The following is a 23,930-nucleotide window of genomic DNA, read 5'->3' on the forward strand; positions in this document are numbered from 1 at the left end:
TAGAACCGCTTTTGCTGTATCCCATAAATTCTAGTATGTCATATTTTCATTTTCATTTGTCTCCAGGTATTTTTTGATTTCTTCTTTGATTTCTTCATTGACCCAGTCATTGTTCAGTAGCATTTTGTTTAATCTCCACGTATTTGTGGCTTTTCTGATTTTCTTCCTATAGTTGATTTCTAGTTTCATACCGTTGTGGTCAGAAAAGCTGCTTGGTATTATTTCAATCTTCTTAAATTTATGGAGACTTGTTTTGTGGCCTAATATGTGATCAATCCTGGAGAATGTTCCATGTGCATTTGAAAAGAACGCGTATTCTTCGGTTTTTGGATGGAATGCTCTGTATATATCTACTAGGTCCATCTGTTCTAGTGTATCATTTAAGGCCAATGTTTCCTTGTTGATCTTCTGTTTGGATGATCTATCCGTTGGTGTAAGTGGAGTGTTAAAGTCCCCTACTATTATTGTGTTACTGTCTATTTCTGTTTTTATGTCTGTTAATAATTGCTTTATATATTTAGGTGCACCTACATTGGGTGAGTAGATATTTATAAGTGTTATATCCTCTTGTTGGATTGTTCCCTTGATCATTATGTAATGCCCTTCTTTGTCTCTTTTTACAGTTTTTGTTTTAAAGTCTATTTTGTCTGATATGAGTAGTGCTACCCCAGCTTTATTTCATTGCCATTTGCATGGAGTGTCTTTTTCCACCCCTTCACTTTCAGTTTGTGAGTGTCTTTAGGTCTGAAGTGTGTCTCTTGTATGCAGCATATATATGGGTCTCGTTTTTTTATCCAGCCACCCTATGCCTTTTAATTGGAGCATTTAGTCCATTGATGTTTAAAGTAGCTATTGATAAGTATGTACTTACTGCCATTTATTAACTTTTTTTCCCTCAGTGTTTTAGTAGTCCTTCTCTGTTCCTTTCTTCTTCTGTACAGAATTGATGGTCTCTTTAGTGTGACCTCTGTCTGAAAGCTCTATTCTTTAACTCCCCTCCTCCCTCCTTTTATGTTTTTGATATCATATCTAACCTCTTTTTTGTGCATTTGTATCCATTACCCTCTTATCATGGAAATAGATAATTTTTCCTATTTGTGGTCTTCTCTTTTCCCCTTAAATCAGTCCCTTTAACATTTCTTGTAGCACTGGTTTCTTGGTGACAAACTCCTTTAATTTTTGCTTGTATGGGAAATTTTTGGTCTCTCCTTCCGTTTTGAATGATAACCTTGCTGGGTAGAGTATTCTTGGCTGTAAGTTTTTTCCTTTTAGCACTTTAAATATATCATGCCATTCTCTTCTAGCCTGTAAGGTTTCTGCTGAGAAGTCAGCTGATAGCCTTATGGGGTTTCCTTTGTATGTAACTTGACTTTCTCTTGAGGCTTTTAGGATTCTCTCTTTAACTTTAATTCTTGACATTTTGATTATGATGTGTCTTGGTGTGGGTCTCTTTGGGTTTATCTTGTTTGGGGCTCTCTGTGCTTCCTGTACCTGGATGTCTGTTTCCTTCCTTAGGTTAGGGAAGTTTTCATCTATTATTTCTTGGAATAGATTCTCTCCCCCTTTGTCTCGTTCTTCTCCTTCTGGGACACCTATAACATGGATGTTAGTGCGCTTGATGTTGCCCCAGAGGTCCCTTAGACTGTCCTCACTCTTTTTAATTCTTTTCTCTTTTACCTGTTCAGCTTGGGTAATTTCTTCTAGTCTTTCGTCCAGCTCACAGATCTGTTCTTCTGTATCCTCTACACTGCTTTTGAGTCCCTCTAGTGAATTTTTCATTTTCAGTATTGTATTCTTCATTTCTTTGTTGACATTCTCACTGAGTTCATCTATTCTTCTCCCCAGATCAGTGAGCATCCTTAACACTCTTAGTTTGAACTCTCTGTCAGGTAGGTTGCTCATTTCTGTTTCACTTAGTTCCTTTTCTGGGGTTTTGTCCTATTCCCTTACTTGGAATGTATTCCTTTGCCTCCTCATTTTGCCTCTTTCCCTGTGCTTGTGTCTATGTATTAGGTAGGTCAGCTATGTCTCCTGCTCTTGGATAGGTGACCTTATGTAAGTGATGGCTTAGGAGGCCTGCAGTGTACTTCCCTCAGTTCTCAATGTTCCAGGGGTGACCCCTATGTGGGTTACATGTGTTCTTCTGTTGTGGCCTGTTTGCTCTCCCTGTAGGCGCCCAGGGACGACGAGTTATGCTCCTGGCCAGCTGTTGTAATGCTCAGCTGCTTGTAGTTGCTGTGGGCCCTTCAGTCTCTTTATCAGGTGTGGGGATCCCCAGCACAGTTGGCTGCAAGTTCTAATACCATATTTGTGTTGCAGTATTTCTTTTAAGTGAGTAGGCCCCCAGCGTGGCAGGTTGTTAGGCTCAGGGCCTTATAATTGCTATAAGCCTCTAGCCTATTAGGTCTCTTGTCAGCTCTCTGAGGATTGCAGCTGGGTGGGGCTGGCCTCAGGCACAGGATCACCCAATTGTTTCAGGCTTTGGAAGGTAGGGGAAACCCCCTATGTGGGTCTTTGAGAAGCACAAGTCTTCTGCAGCTCACAAGCCCTGCTGCCCACAGGTCCACACACACAGTCAACACATTCCTGCCCCGTGTGTGTGCCCTGACCTCCCGAAGCAGACCCAGTCTCTCCACGGCGGGAGCCCCACACACTCCACTACTGCCCCACACTCTCCACCTGCTCCTTGTGCATGCCCTACCCCACTGAAGTCAGCTCAGTTGCCAGGCTGCAGAGAATCCAGTCACCAATCTATGCAGGCCCACAAGTTGCCTGAGGGCTTGTTGTTGGGTGCGGCCAGTCTCTAGGGTGGGCTGCCTGCCCTGGCTGAGCTGGATTAAATCGGTGCTCTAGCGGGTGGGGCAGACCCTGGGCTAGCAGGCCTCAGGGAGAACGCCAATGGTATCTGTGTCAGCATGCCCACACCAGGCCACAACAATGGCCGCCGCCAATGTCCCAGTCCCTGGAGAGGTCTCACCTCTCACCGACATGCACTCAGGGCCTATTACGTGAGTCTCTTTTCACCAAAGCACTATGCATCTTTCTTTCTGGTCATTTTAGGTTGCTTTCTGAAACGGGTGAGTTTGCGTGTGGGCCCCTTAAGAGCCGGTTTTTAATTTCTTTGTGAACCAGCTTTTCTGGGGGTACTCCCCAATGTTTTAGTAGCAGGCAAAGTCAGTTATTCTGCCACTTGTCTCGGTTTTGCTGGGTCCACAAAATGCCCCCAGCGGGGGCACTCCCTGGCTCAGTGCCCCGCTCCTCCAGGGAGGCTGTGTACCTTTGGGCAGCTCCCGGACGGCCGTGAGGCTGGCAGCTTGTGAAGGCAGCGTTTTTCCTCTCCAGAAGGGAGTTTCTGCCTCTTCTACCTCAGTTAGGATTGTCTGTTGTTGCAGGAGTTCCTCTTATCTAGTTTTCAGTTCTGTCTCAGGGGTAATTTTTCCACGAGTAGTTGTAAATTGGCTGCGTCCGTGGGAGGAGGTGAGTTCAGAGTCTGCCTATGCCGCCATCTTGACTTCCTCCTGCTGAATTAGTCTATGATATGTTTAGGTGTGTTTTTCTTTGTATTTTTCTCGCTTGGGGTTTTCTGAGATTATTGTATACATGGTTCTAAATCTTCCATTACTTTTATAAAATTTGTGACCATTATATCTTCAAACAATTCTTCTACCTCATTGTCTTTCTCTGGTACCTCAATTATACATATGTTAGACCATTGAATACTAATTTCCAGACATTGTATGTAAAAGAATATTAGAGACTGATGTATTTACACCCGGAAGCAATGATTCTTCTTTTGTCTGGCTATTAGTGTAGGTTTGTCAATGTTGACAGAAGTAGAGTTGGATTTTGGTTTTGTTTTTGCTATATTTATTGTCAGTGCACCACAGGCTTAAAATTCTTCTAATGGGACTGCAGCTAGCTACCTTGTGCTTTATAGCACAAGGGGTGCTTGAGGGTTTTTTGTCAGTGTTCCTTCTACGCCCTTAGCTTTCAGCAGGTCCGGTATGCCTGTGCCACAGATGAGGTCTCCCTCTGCTCTTTTGATCCACTTATATTGGTGGAGTGCTATTGCTTTTTACTCAAGCAAAGCTCATGATGGAAGCAGAGGATAGATTCCCCTGGTCCAGCCTCAATCTTAGGCCCTAAGTGCCTGAGCCTCAAGGGTGAGACTCTGCCTTGTTTTGGTGGTGGTTCTTGGGAAGGAAGGATGTTCTTGCCCTTCCATCTTTGGCAAATAGTTTTTATTTCTACCCTTCCCTCTGGTGGTAGCCAACTTTTGGGTGGACTATAAGACACGACGGTTTCCTTCCCCTCCCTCAGTGGCAAGTGGCTTGTGCTCTGTCCCTCTCCTTGTAACAGCAAACCTTTTCCAGGGATTCGAGGGCAAGAGAGTTTCCCGCCTCAATCCCAGAAGCAGAACTGCTTTTGCTTTGCATGCCAAAAGAGTCAGAAATATAGCCCTGGAGGGTAGGAGGGTGAGCCAGCATTCCTGCTTCTCCCTCAGTGTAGCCTACCACCACCAAATGCTTTCTTCATTGAGGAGAGCTCTCTCACCCTGTCAAATGGTAAAGATCTGGTAAGTGGGTATGGGTTTCCCTTGTTTCTGAGGTTCCTAGGGTTTCTAAACCATTATGCTAGCCCTCACTTAGTCTTTAAGAATTCAGTAAAATTTTGAGTGTTTTCTTCCTGCCTTTTATGGTTGCTACCTCTTCCTCCTGTGCTCTGCCAAAGATGAAACAGTTTGTGTGTCTCATCCTTCTTCCAAAGGGTTTCTTAAACTTTCGAATCAATTCACCTGGTTGCTTTGCAAATGTAGCTCTCCAATGGGCTCAAAAAAGTGAAAATTCTTTATATTACCCAGCTTTTTTTTTCTTATTTATTTATTTTTGGTTATTGTTGTTAGAATGGGGGTAACGTTTTGTTTGGCTCTCTATATTCTGAGTAGAAGCGAAAGTCCTAGTACCATTTATTTTGAACACAGTTCAAAGTAATGCCTTTGCTCTCAGGCAGTGCCCAGTCTGGTACCAAAGCACAAGAATAAGAGTCCCTCCCCTTTCTGACCTCCTAGGAATCCTGTTTCCTTTACGCTTGTTTATGTCATGAGCAATGTAAGGGGACATCCTAGTTGAGTATGATGAACATGGGAAAACTAGGGCATTGATCCTATTTATGTAGTGACCATATATTTGTCAAGCTAGGTCTCTTCATATGGGAAAAATAAGATTTCCACTTGCCAATGGCATATGGCTCTGTTGAGGCAAGTTCAGGCCTCAGGTCAGTGGTGGGGTCTGTGGTACCCTCCTTTCCAGCTCTTCTCAGTGGTTTTTCTCCCTCTTCTACCAGCCTAGCACTTGCTAGCAGCACAAAAACTTGTTGAAGAGCTAGACTGTTTTTGGTAACACAATGTCTGATCCATGGGAGGGAAGATAGTTTCATTTCTCCTGGAAAGTCACCTTCCCCATATGTATGGCCTAAATAACTTATATTTCTGCCTAAGGAAAGAAAACCAATAATGAGTTGCATTTTCATATTAAAAAAACACAAGTTTCATATCCTACTACTATTCTCCTACATTCTTTCTTTTCAGTAAGATTTTTGCACCTGAGAAAGTAAATCACACTTCAGGTCCCATCCTCCTACTTAGGGAGGAAAATATTAATCCTTTCTGTTCTTGGCTAGGGATAGAGTTTCTAGGACAATAATTTCTATGTGTAAAACACCTCAGTTTGGAGCATTCATTGGGACATTGTTTTATAATCTTTGCTGGTTTTTCCAAATGTGGTAGAAGTGCCTTTTTCATGTCTTCTGATTTCCCCTGGTCCTTCAACAATTTTCAAGTTGTTTCTAGTGAGACTATCCAGTTCAAAAAACACTATATTAAAATAAGTCTGGGGGAATTGAGAGACAGTTCCACTGTCCCATCATTGCATAGTTCTCTTCCCTGGCTTCCCAATGAAAAAGTATTAAACAAGCACTAGGATCCTTTGACTTCCATTCGAGTTACTCGCGCGCTTCCTGCCTGCGTTAGCAGTTATCCGAATCTAGTAGTACTACTAGCTTTTTTTTTTTTTTTTTTTTTGTGCCCATCCTCACGTGGAAGCAAAGACACAGCCTTGGAAGTTCTTCCAGGGCAACTGTCATCCTCCGAACGTTCCCTCTGGAGGCTTGGGCTGCAGGCGCCTCTGGTGGCCACCAGTTTCCCCAGGTCGACGCCCAGCTGGCTTTTCGGTTGGAGCCGGCGGAGCAGCCGCCACCGCGCCTGGGGACGACAGGCGCCCAGCGTGCGCTGCGACCCGAGCCTCGGCAGGCCACCGGCGGGCCATGGAGGAAGCCCTGGTGGAAGTGGAGCCCAAGGCCGCGCAGGCCCAGCCTCCTGAGAGCACCGCGCCCGGGAAGGCCTGGAAGGCCAAGAAAAGACCCCTGTATCTGACGGCGGTTCCAGCCGGCCTGATTAAGTTGCGCAATTTACCAAAGACAAGACACCGGGCTGGGGCCACACCCCCAGCTACCAAGAAACCTCGAGAACGGAATGAAAATTTGGAGGGGTCCTGCGGCTGGGGCTGTGTACTTATTCCCAGCTGTCAGCGTTTTAACAACATGCGCTGCTTCCTGATTTTCTACGGCATCCTGGTGACCTCTCAAGGTGAGCCTGGGCCGGGAGGGGCCGTTCGGGTGAGGCCGCAGCGCCGCAGGGGGCTGCCTGCGTGAGGGAGGCGGGAGACGTGTGGGGGGAGTGCCGTGTGGAGGCGCGGCTGGAGGCGGCCGTCCTCCCTAGTGTTCTCAAGGCATGTGTGAAATCAAAGTAGGTGAAGCTGGCCGCCAACTTGGGTTTGGGCTCCTGTCATTGCTTTGCTTCATCAGGCACCGCCTGACACAGTCCGCCCTCGCAGTGTGGGTGATGGGGGTCTGGCCTCCAGAGAGCCCGCTGGAGGGAAGTTGATGTTGAGTCATCTTCTCGCCAATCCTGAGAAGTTCAGAGTTGAATGGCTCGGGGAGTTAAAATAAAGTTGAAACAGTGTCTGTGACTACCATGTTGGTTCTGCTTCTGCCCACAATTTTGAGACACACTTGCCAAGTCACTTCCTCTCTGGATCTTGTTTCCTTATGTGTGAACTGAGGAGGTGGGGTGGAACCTCAAACAATCTACATAACAGAAGCCAAACTGGAAGGTAGTTATCTTTGCCCACACAGTTTGAAGAAGAATGTGAATTTGAATGCCTTTAGAGAGGGCGTGCACTGTCTACTTGGCCACAGCCCTCACCACTTCCATTACACCTAGATTCTTTACTAGCCTGTTTAGACTGATGGCATCGGGGTTTGCCAAACATGATCTTTTTTTTTGCTCTAAAATGCTATGTCTGAATAAGTGCAATAAAGAGGCTATATGTGATGAGAACCTATGAGAAGAACAAATAAATAATCGATTTGTCTTGAGATTATCAAAGAAGTTTTTTAGAAGAAGACTCATTTGAATTATACCTTGATAAATAGGTACAGTTCTGATAGCTGGGGATGTAGTTAAGGAGAATTTATTGAGTAAAGAAGTGAATGAATGAGTGTTTTGATAAATAAACAGATACAGAACAACCTGCTTTCAGAATGGTGAGTGACAAGTTTGGATGATGGTTTCACCTAAGCACCGAAAGGGATAATTGTATTTGTTTTATTCATTGTGTCTTCCCAGGATCTAATATAGTGACTGAGGCAGAAAACACACCCAATAAATATGTATTGAATGCATAAATGAATCAAAAAGGAAGGAAAAGACAAATTGGCAGCCACAGTTTGAAGGTCTTTAAGTACCAGACTGAGAATTTTGAAAGGATACTAAAAGGTGTTTACTTCCCACTAATGTACTGGGTGAAGAGTAAGGTGCTTTACAGGCATTATCTCACTTAATATAATCTCCTTCTTAGGTGCATAATGAGGAGCCATTGAAAGTTTCTGAACAAGTGGTTGACAGTGAATGGTTTTAGCTCTACTAGTTATTAACTGACTTCATACAAGTCAGTAGCTCAGTTCAGGTATAATATTAAGTCTTCAATTCATAAATATGGTGTATCTCTTCATTTATCTATTTATCAATTGATCTATTTATTACTTATTGTTACATTTTAAACAATTTTGAAATAATTTCAAACATACAGAAAGGGTGCAAAGGCAGTACAGAGAACTCCCCTCTGCCCAGATTCGCCACTTGTTTACATTTTACACGTTTGTTCCCTCACATTTTCTTTCCCTATACATACAAACTTTTAGACATGGTGCCCCATTACTGCTAAACACTCCAGTGTGCATCTTCCCAAAGTTAGGACGCTCTCCTACATGATGACCATACACCCCTCCCAGTCAGGAATATCCATGCACTTTAGTTTACACTACCATCAAATTATGAATTGGTGGCCCCACTCAGATGTTGCTAAGGGTCTCAATATTGTCTCTTTTTCCTTTTTGACCCAAAATTCTATCCAGGAAAACATGTTGCATTTAGTTGTCATATTTTAGAGTTCTTCTTTAGTCTGCAACAATTCCTCATTTTTCCCGTGTGTCTTAAGTCTACGCAAGTCTTAAAGTATATGGGTCTTTCGTTCCGTATGTTGAACTTCAACCTGAATATGTTTGATATTTCCTTATGACCAGACTCAGGCCATGCCTGTCTGCCTGCCTCCCTCACTTTATCCCTCCCTCCCCCAATCTGTGGTTTGGCTTTTCATTTTCTTACCTGTGTCTTTTTGATTAAAAAAAAGTTCAGTTTTGATAAGTCCAATTTATTAAATTTTTTTATGATTCATTCTTCTTGGTTCCTATTCAGGAACTGTGTAACTTATGGTCATGAAGATTTTCTGCTTTGTTGTCTTCTAGAAATAATATGGTTTAGTTGTTATGTTTAGGTCTCTGATCCATTTTGAATGAATTTTTTTGTATATGGAAAGGGTCAAGGTTCATTTTTTTGTATAGAACCTTTATTCCAGCATGATTTATTGAAAAGTCTGTCTTTTAACCCATTGAATTACCTTGGCACTTTTGTTGAAATTCTGATCTCTTTCTGAGTCTATTTCTAGCTTCTCTGTTCTGTTCTATTGACCTAATATGTCTATACTTATGCAAGTATTATATCACGTTGGTTACTGTGGCTTTATTGTATGTATTGAAATCAGATATTCTTCTGACTTTGTTCTTTTTAAAAGTTGTTTTGGCTATTCTAGATACTTTGCTTTTCTGTATTTGTTCATTTCCATAAAAAACTTACTGGGATTTTAATTGAAATTTCTTTGATTCTATAGATTTGGAGAAAATTGAATTCTTAATAATATTGAGTGTCTGATGCCTGACCATGGTATATTTCTTTATTTATTTAGGTCTTCTATCCCACAACTTAGCTAAATTAATTTATTAGTTAAAGGAGCCTTTTGGCAGATTCCTTAGGATTTTTTATATACATGATCATGTCTGTGAATTGGGACAGTTTTACTTTTTTCTTCCCAATCTGTATGCTTTTTATATCTGTTTCTTGCTTTGTTGCACTGGCTAGGCCTTCCAGTACAATGTTTAATAGAAGTTCTGAAAAGAGATGTTCATTTATTTTTCCTGATTTTAGGTAGAAATCATTTAGCCTTTCACAATTAAATATGTTAACTGTAGATTTTTTGTAGATACCCTTTATCAGTTTGTGGATATTCCTTTTATTCTTAGTTGGTTGAGAATTTTTATCATGAATGTGTCTTGAATTTTATCAAGTGTTTTTTCCTATATCTATTGAGACCATCATATGGCTTTTCTTATTTATTCTATTAACATTTATTCTATCACCATTATATATTGCATTTTTTTGATTTTTGGGTATTTAACCAACCTTACATTCCTGGGATAAACCCTTATTACTGGCTTATTATCCTTTTTATATATTGCTGGATTCAGTTTGCCAAAATTTTGTTGAGAATTTTTTTTTTATGAGACTGTTGGTCTGTAGTTTTCTTGGAATGTTTTTGTCTGTCTTTAGTTAACAGGTAATACTGGCCTCATTAAATTAATTGGGATATGTTCCTTTCTTTTCTCTTTCCTGAAAGAGTTTATGTAGGATTGAGCGCCTACACAAACTCAGAATCAATTTATCAGTTTATTGCCTCTCTATATCAGTATCAGTATCAGTTTATTGCCTCTCAGCTCCAAACTCATCCTTTTTGCCTGCTCAGTGATAACAGACTAGGGCCCTTTAAATATCCTTCTTTGCCAGCTGTCACAATGTTAAACTTCGTCAGTAGAGGGTATTTGAAAGTCACTGTGCAAGAAATTTTACTCCTTGGTTCGAGTGTGCTTGCTTGGCGAGCTCCTGCAGTGTGTGCAGCTTTCTCTGGCAGCAGGCTTTTGTAGTGCTTACATCTTCGCCAGTATCTGCCTCCTACAGTGCATGGTGGCCGGCAGCTTCCTCTGGCATCTCCTGTGAAGAGCTTTCCCCAGCACATAGGAGGAGAATTATCACAACGTTTCAGAGTATAGATTTCCAGCAAGCTTTGTGAGCATGGCACCCCAGGGACTTCTTGGTCATTCAGTAAACCATGGCTGTGCTGTCTTCAACAAGGTCTGGATTTTAGCCCTTGAGGGCTCTATCTCAGCTGAAGGGGGAAGTGGCTGTTCCGTAAATTGGCTATTTCTATATTCTTTAGCATTCTCTTTACTTCTTACTGGCTAATGCCTTGTCACTCTAACCCCCTATTATATATTAATGTAAAGATTATAATAATTCTTTACATTAAAATTTCCATGTTCGAATCATTGTGTGTTCTCTCTCTCCTGATTGGATTCAGACTGTTATGGAATTGATATCAGGAGTGGGCCCAGAAGATATACTAATGAAGATAGGATTTTAGGATTGGTTTTGTTATGCCTTTAGTCTTGAGTAAAACGCTGAGCTCTTTGCCAATGGGAGATGAGTAGTAATTCTTGGCATGCAGTGGCATCATAATTAAAGAAGCTATCACCTGTGCTTGATTGGGATGAAGTGCCAATTGAAGCATATACCTTGAAAGCCCAAGTGGCTGCTACACTTTACCTTATGATAGTAATGATGACTGTAAGGACTTTGGTGTTGGATGTAAACTTTTGAATGCCCTTAAGCACTTATGAAGAGAAAATGACAAACTCAGATCTGTTAACTCTCAGCTCAAGTCATGGTCTGAGAATTCAAGAGCTCCCATCAAAGCCCTAAAACAAGCTCTTATTTCTTTTAACCATAGAGCTGATATCGCTGTATATAAAAAAAAAATTTAAATTTATGGGTTGATGAGTTATAATGACAGTTGAATTCACAATCTCATCGAGTTTTCCTATATTTTTCCTTCTCTTATGTATCCAAGAAGAGTTGTTAATTTTTCAGTCTGTTCAGTTTGTTATGTGTTAAGACAGAATGGTAACTTCCAAGCTTTTTACATGTGAAATTGAAACTGTGTATAAGTTTTTGTGTGGATGTATATTTTCATTTCTCTGGTATTTATACCCAGGAGTGGAATTGCTGGGTCATATGGTAATTCTGTGATTAACTTTTTAAGTATGATGTAGGTTTTTCATATATGTACTTTGTCAGTCTGAAGAAGTTGCCTAGTTCATTGAGTGTTTTTGTTATGAAAGTGTGTTGGATTTTGTCAAATGCCTTTTCTGCATTTTGATGTTCATGTGGTTTCTGTCCTTTACTATATTAATATAGTGAATTACATTGCTTCATTTTCATATATTCGAATGAAGAAGGAGGCCTACAGCTTTGCACATATAATTTTTTTTTTTTTTGTGAGGAAGATTGGCCCTGAGCTAACATCTGCCAATCCTCCTCTTTTTGCTGAGGAAGACCGGCCCTGGGCTAACATCCATGCCCATCTTCCTCTACTTTATATGGGACGCCGCCACAGCATGGCTTGCCAAGTGGTGCGTTGGTGCATTCCCAGGATCCGAACCGGTGAACCCCGGGCAGCCGCACTTAACTGCTTGTGCCACCGGGCTGCCCTGTACATTTAAATTTTGTAAAACAGTCAAAATAAACATAAATAGAGGCAACTTATTTGAAGAGTTTTGCCTTGTGAAGTATTTGTCAAAGAAAGATTCTCTGAATGGAATATTTTGGCTGAAATATTTCAGTACAAAAATAGAACTGAAAATATTATTTAGTAGTGTTTGAGCTTACTAGATGCTTACATACTTCTAAAGACTGTTTTCTTGATTAAAATATTATGATCTACAGCGAAGAGTCATTTGGAGGCCTTAACAGCTTCAAATTTAACTATAGTCGTGTGCCGCATAGCAATGTTTTGGTCAATGATGGACTGCATATACGACGGTAGTCCCATAAGATTAGTACGATATAGCCTAGGTGTGTAGTAGATTATACCATCTAGATTTGTGTAAGTACACTCTATGATGTTTGCACAACGATGAAATCACCTAATGACGCACTTCTCGGAACATATCCCTGTCGTTAAAACAACGCATGACTATATTACATTGGAGGCCCCTAAGACCTCACTCAGGCTGAATGATTCATTAGAACGCCTCAGGACTCAGAGAAAGATGTTATACTCAAGGTTATGATTTATTACAGTGGAAGGATACAGATTAAAATCAGCAAAGGGAAAAGACACATGGGACAAAATCCAGAAGAAACTAAGCCCAAGCTTCTGTGTGTCTTTTCCCAGTGGAGTCAATGCACATGCTTAATTCTTCCAGCAGTAATGTGTGATAACACATGTAAAGAGTTGCCAGCCAGGGAAGCTCACATGAGCCTTGATGTCCAGGGATTGTTTTGGGGTCAATCATGTAGGCATGCAGCATCTGTGTAGCTGAGTGACTGAGTCAGCTACTCAGACTCCTTTACCCCACTCCCACATACACCACAAAAAGGGCATTCACCATAAATCATGTTTTTAGCATAAACTATCTGATCAACTGATACTGTGTGGCTCAAGGCCTCAGGCACGTAAAAGAACTCCTATCAGGCAGACTATTCTGAGGGCTCAGAGTTATCTCCCAGGAGCCAACCAAAGGCCAGTCTTGAAGACAGGCCTTTTTTGAGCAACTAAGGCCTGCTGAATTAACCCTTTACTGCAAAACTATAAAAAGCTACTTTAATGTATTGGAGCTAATTTCATGAGAACAATTAGAAATAAGACCATACTAAGAATATATTCTTCAGGAAAAAATATGAATAGCAATTTATCGGAGATAAGTATGGCTAGAAATTGGTTCAAGTATGTGAGTATGTATCAAGAATAATATTCCTTTATTTTTTAAATGCTGTGATATGTAATATAAAGATGTTTGAAAAGTTTTTGACTAAACTGTTAGCTTCACCAATGTAATAAAACTAATTTGTCTGTAAATTATAAAAATCATATGATTTTTTTACATAATACACCATACCAGATGTTGAACCAGGAAAAAAACAAACCCTTAAAGATGGGAATCTAGAATTGGTTATTTGACCTGATTGGGCTTGAAAGCAATGAAAACAGCAATATTTGTGCCTGTGGAAAATGGTACATTGGAAGTCCATGGCATATAGTGATTAAACAGTTATTTAAGTGTTGCCTGGGGTAAAGTTCTTATTGAAGGCAAGACTTTGGGAGACCAATAGCTTCTGCAGAATAGCTTCTGCAGTTGACTACTATGGTGAAACTTTTCACTACAGAATTCTGGGGTTGACTGACTGCTTCTGACTGCACTGGAAAGTTTACAGAAAGAAAATGAGAAAGTTAGGGCAAGATTAGAAAATATATGAGCTTCTCTGATGGTTCTGTGAGAATCTCATTAGTTTTAGCCACATACTGCATATTTTGAACAGTACCAATCCTTAGTCATGATTGCAGAATTACAACATAAGTTGAATTCATAGATTCACCGGATCACTTATGTGAGAGTTGGGGGCACTGATTGGAGAGAAGTGAAATCCTGAAATTTGGGATAAAGGCATTTTGGTGGAATTCAGTGAATCTGAGAACCATACACCCTGAAATCTTGAATGTTCTTTCCCAGCAGGAGCACCTGTTACTCCTGTGTCTGAAGAAAAAGCAATTCCTTGCTTGAAGACACTGAATTTACCTCACTTGAGTTAGGGAAATGCTGATTGCCCTCAGGACTTCCTCCCCCACTCTCCTGCCCCGTTGCTGCCAGACTTATAACTAGAATTAGATCTCAGCCTTCCCAGAACGACTAACATAGAGTCTATCCTGGGAAATGATATCTTATACACCAAAAATTTGCCTGACACTTCACTGGTGTCTCTAGGGACTGATTGGTTTGGAGTGTGAAGGGCTACCTCTTCTAAAATGAAGGAAAAGTTTCTTCATTTGTACCACCAACTATTAAGAAAGAAACATAATCTTCGGTGAACTTGTGGGTTTTTGAATGTATGCTATGGTAGCATTATAGCTTTACTCAGGGGAAGCCCTGAAAAATAGAGGAAAAAGGAAATCCTCCCAGAGGGCTGAATGTTGATCAGTACATCTGATTGTCCGTATTGCCTAGATACCACGCAGCCATTGCCTAATGGTTTGACTGTTTTGTGACTAGGAAGGTTAGGTAAGTGGTATGTCTCTCTGAGTGGGCAGAGTTATCCTAAGTGAATGTTCACCAGAAGAAATCCATTGCAGAGGAAGCTCTCAATAATGAAGTAGATAGATAACCATATGATGAATATTGGCCAGCCTCTTTCCCCAGCCATTGTATGTCTTGTTCAATAGATTCATGTTTATAGTGACAGTTGCGTCAAAGACAGAGCTTATACAAGAGCTGAATGCATGAATTTATCTTCACCAGAGCTGATCTGGCTATTGCACTGCTGAGTGTCTCATCTGACTTGCCACCAGGAAAAGTCAACACAATCCAGGAAATTACTCCATTCCATAGTGAAACCCACCAGCTACCTGGAGGCAGGTTGATTACATTGTCTGCTTCTATTATGAAGTGGGCAATAATTTTTCCTCACTGAAATAGATATTTATGTTGGATATGGGTTCTTTTTTTTATCACCATAGTTCTGCCAGAATGACTATAATTGAACTTAATGAATGCCTTATACACCATCATGATCATCTTATTTATTATCACATTGCTTTTAATGAAGGAACACATTTTATAGCAAAAGAAGTACAGCAGGAAGTTCATGTTCGTGGAATTCACTGATCTTGCTACATATCTCAATAACCAGAAACTCTTGGCCTTACAGATAATTATAATGTCCTACTGAAGATTCAGATAAGGCTCCAGCTGGGAGACAACAATCAAAATATTTAGGGTGCTTTCTTATAGAGTGAGGCATATGCTTTGAGATAGCAACCTATATATGTTAACTGAGGTCAAGAGGTAGAAGAGGAGGTGAATAGTGGAAGAAGAAAGTTACACATATCACCTGTAGTCTCATAACCATTTAGAGAAATAGAAACTTCATAAACGCATAAAATGCCTAGTAGCAACTATGCATTTTTCTCTCTTTATGCACTCACCCATACAAACATATACACATTTTTGTGTGTGTGTATATGTGTGTGTTCCAATTTTTATATTTTTTCTCTTTCTCTTTCCCTTACTATTTTACAGTGGGAGATAACTTTACAATTTGTCTCTAGGTTACAGAATATTCCTGAATTTGAAGGGGAATTAATACCCCAACCCCAGAGATGGACACAGTTACTGACAGGACATTTCTTACTTTGGCCAGTAGCCTCCTTCAGCACATCTAAAATAGAGTTGAAGAAAATTCTTCTCTTGGATGCAGCAAAGTTTTTATATCCTTTTCCCTGCTGGTCTTGGTCTGTCAAACTGTTGTGGTTCTAAGTCCAATTTATGGGTTTTTTTTTTGCAATATAATTCCCTCACAAATTTAGTTAGGCCCACTATATGTTTGCTTAATTATTTATTTATACATTTTATAGCTTTTTATACCATTTATACCTTTGCAATTTAGTTTCTATGTTAAAGAAAATCCATTCAGATTTGTGATTGAACCAGAAGGATTAACATTACCTTGAGATGGGTATGGTGACTGATTGGAATCTGTGTCTCCCTTTTTTGGGAAAGAGTGAGGACATCTTTGTTTATAAGAGTGATAATTGCAAAATGTTTGGCAGAAGCATGATGATGTTGCTATTAATTTAGTGTGGAAGTTAAATGTGGGAAGAAGGGTGAAAATGTATCCTGAGTTGTCCAAAGGGTGAACTCTGCAAGTTATTTGTCTGTTGGCCATAAACTCCATTGTTTCCCTATTGGACTCGCCTTTGCAAGGGAACTGGCTGCCTGTAAACTACATTTCCCAGACTTCCTTGCCAGCTGGCTTCCACTAGTTGTTGCCAGTGAGAGGCTGTGGCAGTAGGTTTGAAAAAGGGGCAAAGGAAAGCCTCCTTTTTTTTCCCTCTCTGTTTCTGGTGATGTCTTTGGCAGCAGCAGCAGTCCTGGGTGAGTGAAGGCTCCTGGATTTATGCTCAGGAATTAATGCAGCTCTATTAGCAGCAACAGTGGATGATTCAGTGGCACAGTGCTCAAGGGCTCAGGTTCTGGCTCTGGCAACTGCAATCGCAGCAGAAGCAGCAGGTGACTGTGAGCTGGCTCTCGTATTGTTAGCAGGACTGTGGGTCCTTGCTTCCTGCAAAAGAGGTAGGGATGGCAATTCCAACAGCAGCAGCAGCAGCAGCAGCCAATGCTCCAGCAACTTTGAGTGGCATAGATATCATGAATTTTGATAAGTAACTATTTTCCCTTTTCACTCCAACAAGTGTATTACTTTTGTAACCAGGTCTATATCAATTTCTTTTTGTTTCAAACATTTGGTATGATTATTTTTTCCTAGTTGGATGCTGAATGATAGAAGTGCACATATATTATACCATTTATTTAATGTTCAAGAACATGACAAACAATATTCTATATTGTTCAAAGATGTACCATTGTCAAAAAAGTGTTTAAAAGTCTCAGAAATGGTAAACTTCAAATACAGGATATGGCTTATGGAAGGAGAGAGAAGAGTGTGTTTGGGGCGTACATGTTGGGCTTCAACTATTTTGATGTTTTATTTTCTATTCTGGGTGGTAGATAAACAAATATTCATTAGATTGTTATTTATTCATTTTTTTAATAATTGAAATATAATATGTTAAAGTAAAAATCAATACTAAGTGAGCTGATTAAAAAGATCAGTATTCTTCAGTGAATTACTCATAAACATAGTTTAAAAATATCTACAGAAATTCAATTAGCAAATATTTCATAAAGGTTAAGGCCTATTAGCGTTTTAGAAAAGGAATCATTATGTGCTTATAGATCTCTAACATTCAGAATAACAAAATAAATTTAAATCAGTGTAAATTGTTTTGCTTTGTAGTGATTATAATGGTGATCTGTTTTCTCTCGTAAATGCATATTATTGCTTTCTTTTTTTCTTTTTACATTTTAGGTATTGTGTTTGGTCTTGTAGATCTGAGCATTGACACTCTTCAGAAGAACAATCGTCTGAAAACCATTGAGAATTTAGTGTTGTCCTCGAGTTATGATATTTCATCTTGCTTGGTAGGGGTGTTTATGGCATACTATGGAGGGAGAGGAAACATACCAAGATGGATTACAGTTTCTTCCTTTTTAATAGGGTTTGGATCACTTTTATTTGCTTTTCCATACTTTAGTGGTGAAGATTTTCCATTGAATGTAGAAACTGAAGGTAAGATTTTAAAAGATACTGTCATACATCAAATCATTATTTACTTAAACTATTGGCACTAGGAACTTAAAATAGACTGTGATACTTGTCTGGCTGTACATCCATCCGTTTGTATCTATTTATATGACAAAGTTTATTAAGCTAATTAATTGTAGCTCCCTAGTAACACGTATGCCATTCTCTCATCTTCTCACGATTGTATACACTTTCATGTAAGAGATGGGCTTAGGAAGAAGAAAGAAGGTTTTGGGGTAATTATTTTGTGAGATTGTTTTTCTTTTATCAATTTTCATATATATTGTAAATTTCTTGAGAACTTGGGTAATTCCTTATGTCTTCCACAATATGCTTTAATTAATCCCTTTATTTTGGCCTCAACACACATACACACAGCACAAATACAAACAGAAACAAACTTATAAACACAAAAAGAAAGGTCAAACCTTTTCTAGGTACTCCTACCATTTCAAAATGGGAGCAGCCCTTTGACGTAGGACTTTGAATCTAAAAAGATTGGTGGCATCTTCACTTTGTTCATTTTTTTCGATTTATTCCACAGTCTTTTTGCCACTGTCAGTAGATAGAGGCTGTTTAAAGTTTCATAGCACTATTTCTGACACTATTATGTAAGGTACTTTCTTGTTGTGTCTATGCGTATAAAAGCGTTGGAATGCATTTACCCATTTTGGCAACTTTAAACTGGGCTTTCACAAGACATGGCGGAAAATGGCATGAAGATGTCTTTGTGTGTGTGTGTACCTGTATGTACATGCTTATGATGTTTAAAAAGTATGTTTATGATGTGTGTTTACGATATAAGTAAAAAATAGTTCATATTAAATGCAATAATTTATATAACATATTAATATATTTATATACTGTTTAATTCATATATTAGACTATATAATATGCACATATGTTTATAATGTATTATATTTGTAGAATATAAATATGTAGAATTAATATATTTACTAATTTGTAAAATGTATTTGTAATATATTTGTTATATTTGTAGAATGGACAGCTGATTAAACTAGAAGATGACTTATGGAAAGAAGGGAATGGAAAATGCTTCATTCCTATTCTTCCCTTAACCCTGTTCTGGTCAGAGGGGGTGAAAAGTTATGAAGCACTGCTTGAGACAAATTAAAAATGCTGTTTGATCAGAACTCAATAAGGAGTCAGGGGAGTAGAAATAGTAGTCTTTCTTCCTTTGTGTCTTCTTTATATCATCTAGATTATACATACTTTATTTTCTGCTTGTGATTAGGAACATGCAGCTTATCAAACAGCACCTATTCAGTGTATTTACTGGGTGACCCTCTGGTATTAAAAAAGCAGAAATAAGCTAAATAGTTTTTGCAGTAGATGTCCTCATATCATACACTTATCTATGCAGATATTTTACTTATTTTGTTTAAACGTTTAGTTCTTTTGTAACTAGCTTTCTACTCTATGTTCACACCTCAGTTTTTATATATATATATATATATTTTTTTTTTTTGAATTTTTATATTCTCTTCTTTCATCCTTTTTTTTTTTTTTTTGGGTCCTTCCTCTCTTCTTCTCTAAATATCTCTCCTATTCTGTTCTTTTCTATACTCCCCGCTTAGCTGTTATGCTCGTCTTCCCTTATGAGTGGTCTGAACCTCTTTGGAACAGTCCATTTACCACCACCTCCCACTCCTCTTTCTTTGTTCCCCCGACCCCATCACAGTTTTCTATACTTATGACAAGTTGATCTTCAGCCCCCAAGCCTCAACCAACATGTGGATATCATACTCCACCAAATCCTTGAGAAGTTAAAACTGAATTTTCTTCACTAGTTCATGAAAACACTTGTATCACACTCTGATCTTTAGTTTCTAGATCTCTACATTTAATTGACCACCCAACGTACCCATGGTTGCAGTGCACTGTCACTTCACTGAGAACTTCCTATATATCTGTTGTCCCGCTCTTTGATTGTACCCACTAATTCTTCCAGCTCACTCATATAACAAAGATAGCAGTTCTTTCCTTTCATTGGAACCTTCAGTCTATTGACATGTACTTTCTCCCGTTACCAGATTCTCCTTGCTGATACTTTCGTTCATTTGTAGCTAATTTTAAGTTCCTTAATATGAAATATTAGAGTACTTCAAACATACTCTAATCATTATCTTAAGCTCTCTGTCCTATTGTCCTTTCTTAGTCCTGGCTTGGAATACTTTTGATCCAACCATATATTTTTCCTTTAGCTGGGCTGTTGATGAGTGTTTTAGAGAAAAATCACACAAGAGGACAGCTTAGTCCCACAATGAATTTGTTAATGTCAACCTTGATTATGCTCTCAAATGGATCCATTTCCCTTTTGATTTTTAGTCCACTCTGTCTTCCATAATTCACAACAAGGATTTTAGACTTTCCTCATGTTGTAGTTTGGGCTGCTATAACAAAGATATCACAGACTAGGTGGCTTAAACAACAGAAATTTATTTCTCACAGCTCTGGAAACTGGGTGTCCAAGATCCAGGCGCTGGCCCATTTGGTTCCTGCTGAGAACTTTCTTCCTGGTTATGTCCTCATACAGTGGAGAGACAGAAAGAGAGAGGGAGATCAAGCTCTCTTGTATCTCTTCTTATAAGGGCACTAATCCCATTCATGAGTGCTCCACCTTCATGACCTAATTACCTCCCAAAGTCCCCATCTCCAAATACCATTACATTGGGGATTAGGGACTCAATATATGAATTTTGGGGGGACACAAACATTCAGTCTATAGCATCTCGCTTAACTCTTCTCTTCTGTGTTGGATGGAAAATACATGCCATAATAGAAGATCGCCTTAACTTCTTACCATAGAAACTATAATTCCACCTATATATATATATGTGTGTATATATATATATATATTTTTGTTGTTGTTGTTGTTGTGGAAGATTGGTCCTCGGCTAACATCTGTGTCCACCTCCCTCTATTTTTTTTTATATGTGGGACACCTGCCACAGCATGGCTTGATAAGTGATGCATAGGTCTGTGCCTGGGATCTGAACCTGTGAACCCCAGGCCGCCAAAGCGGAGTGCGTGAACTTAACCACTGTGCCACCGGGCTGGCCCCCCAGCTATATTTTCATGTTGACATTCTTTACTTCTTCCTTGTTAAAATAAAAGCACTCTCCTCCTGCTAAACATCCCGTGCTCTCTTGCTCCTTGGGGACTTTATTCCATTGGTGATCTTCTCCCTCCTCCTTCTACAAATTCTCCCTCTCTTTTGGTTTCCACTCGTTGGCACTCAAATGTGCTCAAGTTCTTCCCATTCATAAACAACAAAACAACAATAGACATAATCCATAGTCCTCTTTTTATCACTTTGCACAACCTCCTCATTTTCATTGACAAATTGTTTGAAAGAATTGTCTATGCTTTCTGACTTTATCTCATATTCTTTCTTCAACCCACTTTAACATGGCCTCCACTCTAAACACTGCAACAGAATTATTTTTACCAAGCCACCAACATAATTTATTAATATTTAATATAATTAAACCTTTTACTTGTGATATTTCTTGAACTATTACCAATATTTTGTAGTGTTGGCTGCTCCCTCCTTCTTGAAATTATAGTCCAAACAAGGGATTTTCCTCCTTTCTTTTTTGCTGAGGAAGATTAGCCCTGAGCTAACATTGGTTGCCAATCTTCCTCACTTTTTTTTTGCTTGAGGAAGATTAGCCGTGAGCTAACATCTGTGCCAATCTTCCTCTACTTTTATATGTGGGTCACCGCACAGCATGGCTGATGATTGTTGTAGGTCCAGTGCCCAGGATCTGAACCCATGAACCCAAGCTGCCTAAGTGGAACATGCTGAACTTAACCACTACGCCATGGGGCTGGCCCCAAACAAGGAATTTTTTTTAACATGAAGAAGGGAGCTAAAAGATTGGTTTTATTCTATTGGTGGAAAACATTTATTTTCAGATGTTGGCATCAGGAATCTCAGGACTGTGATCCCTAGGAGAAAGGAAATAAACAAGTTTAATTTTCTAGGAGAAGGCAAGAGTAGTAGATTAGGGAAATATTTGATTATTAGGAAGATGAAGTTTGAGTTTAATAATCATGAGTTCAAAGTGAGATTTGTATGCTTGTGTGTTTTCCTCCAGCCACATTCAGCTTTAAAAGTGTGGATATAGAGTAGGGAGAAGAGTTTCATTTGACTAGGGTTGCAGTTTTATTGAGGGATTGCATGATATGAAAGATAGCAAGGGATTTAAATGTGTTAAGATGACAATGATAGAAGTAAGGGCACGAAGGGGGCATTGGGATAGTGAAAAGGAGCAGGATCAATGGATTATAGGTCCTGGTGGGTTTTAGGATTGTTAGAATTGGGTTACAAGAAGGAGTGAGCTGAAAAGATAGGGATGGTTTGAGTTTAGGATGCTTGAAATGGCGATTAAGGAAGGTTTGTAGTTATTGTTTTTGAAAATTTGAAATGAGTAGCTAAGGTAAGTGGAGTACAAGTACATGAGAGGAGAGGAGTTCAAGGAACTAAGAGGCCAGAGTGTGGGAAATATCACATTGATACTGATAGCACCGCAAGTTAATATGTCTATATAAAATTGTCATTGGTATTCTGAATCACAATTCTAGAGACCTCCTCCCATTTGACATAGAATAAAATATCATTCTATATGAGTACTGAACCAGCTGAAAATTGCCATTAGTGTACTATTTTGCAATCTACACTTTAACTAGTTTTCCACAATAATATTTTAACAGCATTTGTTAAATTCCAATCAAAATGGACACGATCAGAATGATCTGATAGCATTGCCTGGATCTACCAATCTAGTAACAAATGCAGTTCCAACAAACATTTATTTACTGTTGTTGTACAACCACGTGAGTAAAAAAAAGCATAAGAAACTGACTGTCACCTAAAGGTATTTAAAATCTTGTGGATTACCATATAATGATTAGCTCTAACAGAAAGAAATTTTTATTGTATAAACCTTGTCCTTATGAACCTGTGTTCTAGAAGTTAGTGAGTCTAAAATGGGAAATTATTTAATCAGAGTGACACAAAGTTAATGTGAAGATTGCTGAAGAAGTGGATATGGAACTAAACTCAGAAGGTAATCTTTGATAATTTAGATAATCTAGAATATTAAAAAATACTTTTATCCTGGGTTCAAAAGTCAGAGATACCAGATGCCAAATTTAAAAAGAATATGTGTGTCTGTGTATTATGTATGTGTGTGTATGTATATATACCTATGCACACGTGTGTATATGCATATAATCATGCATACACGTTTATATTTGGTTTATAATACGTATGTCTTTTCCAGTATTCCTACAAATTTTCTTTTATCATTACATTTTTCTGAGAACATGATGATTGATTGTAGAACTACTACATTCAATGTAAATGAAATGTTAACTAAAAGAAAAAAGCATAATGGTGGAAATAGCTTGTAAAAGGTAAAATATTTCATAAAAGATACTGCATATTGTTGTATGTTTAACTTTTGACTCATTTAACAAAAATATAATTATCTTTTCAAAAGATATTTGCCAAGAAATGAAGATAACCAAAGCTTGCAAGAAAGCTTCATCACCATTCCGATCAAAATATGTATCTTTCTTCATCCTTGGGCAGATTGTGCAAGGAATAGCAGGAATACCTCTTTATATCCTTGGAGTAACCTTTCTTGAAAACAACGTTGCCACACATTCAACTGGTATTTATCTAGGCAAGTTTTTTTCCCCTTCTAATGTGCTTGACCCATTTTGAATTTTTATTGTTTCTATATTTTGGTGTGCGTATGTAAACGGATATACAAGTGCTAATTATTGGCCCTTACAATAACATTGTAATAAATGACAATTGGTATGCTTAACTTCAAAATCACATTGCCTTGCAGGACATTTGGCCCTATCCAAAAACGCCCATGGAGACATTTGGTCCATGCCAAAAGATCCAAATATTTGGTTCTGTCCAAAACGTTCATTGAGACATTTAGTCCATGATTTGTTAAATAATACAAACATTTTACTTTGTTAAAATTTTATTAACATTATTTTTATTGTAATTCATGATGAATTTTGGATTTCACATTTTTTCTTTTCTTCCTCATCATGAAGTTCATCAGGGTTACTCTTAAGTCGATAAGCAATTGCTCTCAAGTATGTATTGACCTGATTATTGGCTTTATATTTGTTATATCTGTTAACAACTTCGATTATATGAATTTGATTTTGT

The 23,930-nt window shown here is 38.9% G+C and overlaps 1 protein-coding gene across 1 annotated transcript in view; it reads left to right on the top strand.

Moving 5' to 3' along the window:
- Positions 1–6,111: 6,111 nt before the first annotated feature.
- SLCO6A1 (solute carrier organic anion transporter family member 6A1) overlaps positions 6,112–23,930 on the top strand; it is a 97,988-nt gene continuing 80,169 nt past the window's right edge. The window contains exons 1-3 of the mRNA XM_004420526.2: positions 6,112–6,643; positions 17,429–17,689; positions 23,236–23,421. Of these exons, the coding sequence (XP_004420583.1) occupies positions 6,322–6,643; positions 17,429–17,689; positions 23,236–23,421 (769 nt within the window). The 5' untranslated portion in view covers positions 6,112–6,321. The remainder of the gene's footprint in view (positions 6,644–17,428; positions 17,690–23,235; positions 23,422–23,930) is intronic.

The sequence above is a fragment of the Ceratotherium simum genome, chromosome 4, assembly GCF_057802395.1.
Source record: "Ceratotherium simum simum isolate JZ-2026a chromosome 4, ASM5780239v1, whole genome shotgun sequence".
Taxonomy (NCBI): domain Eukaryota; kingdom Metazoa; phylum Chordata; class Mammalia; order Perissodactyla; family Rhinocerotidae; genus Ceratotherium; species Ceratotherium simum.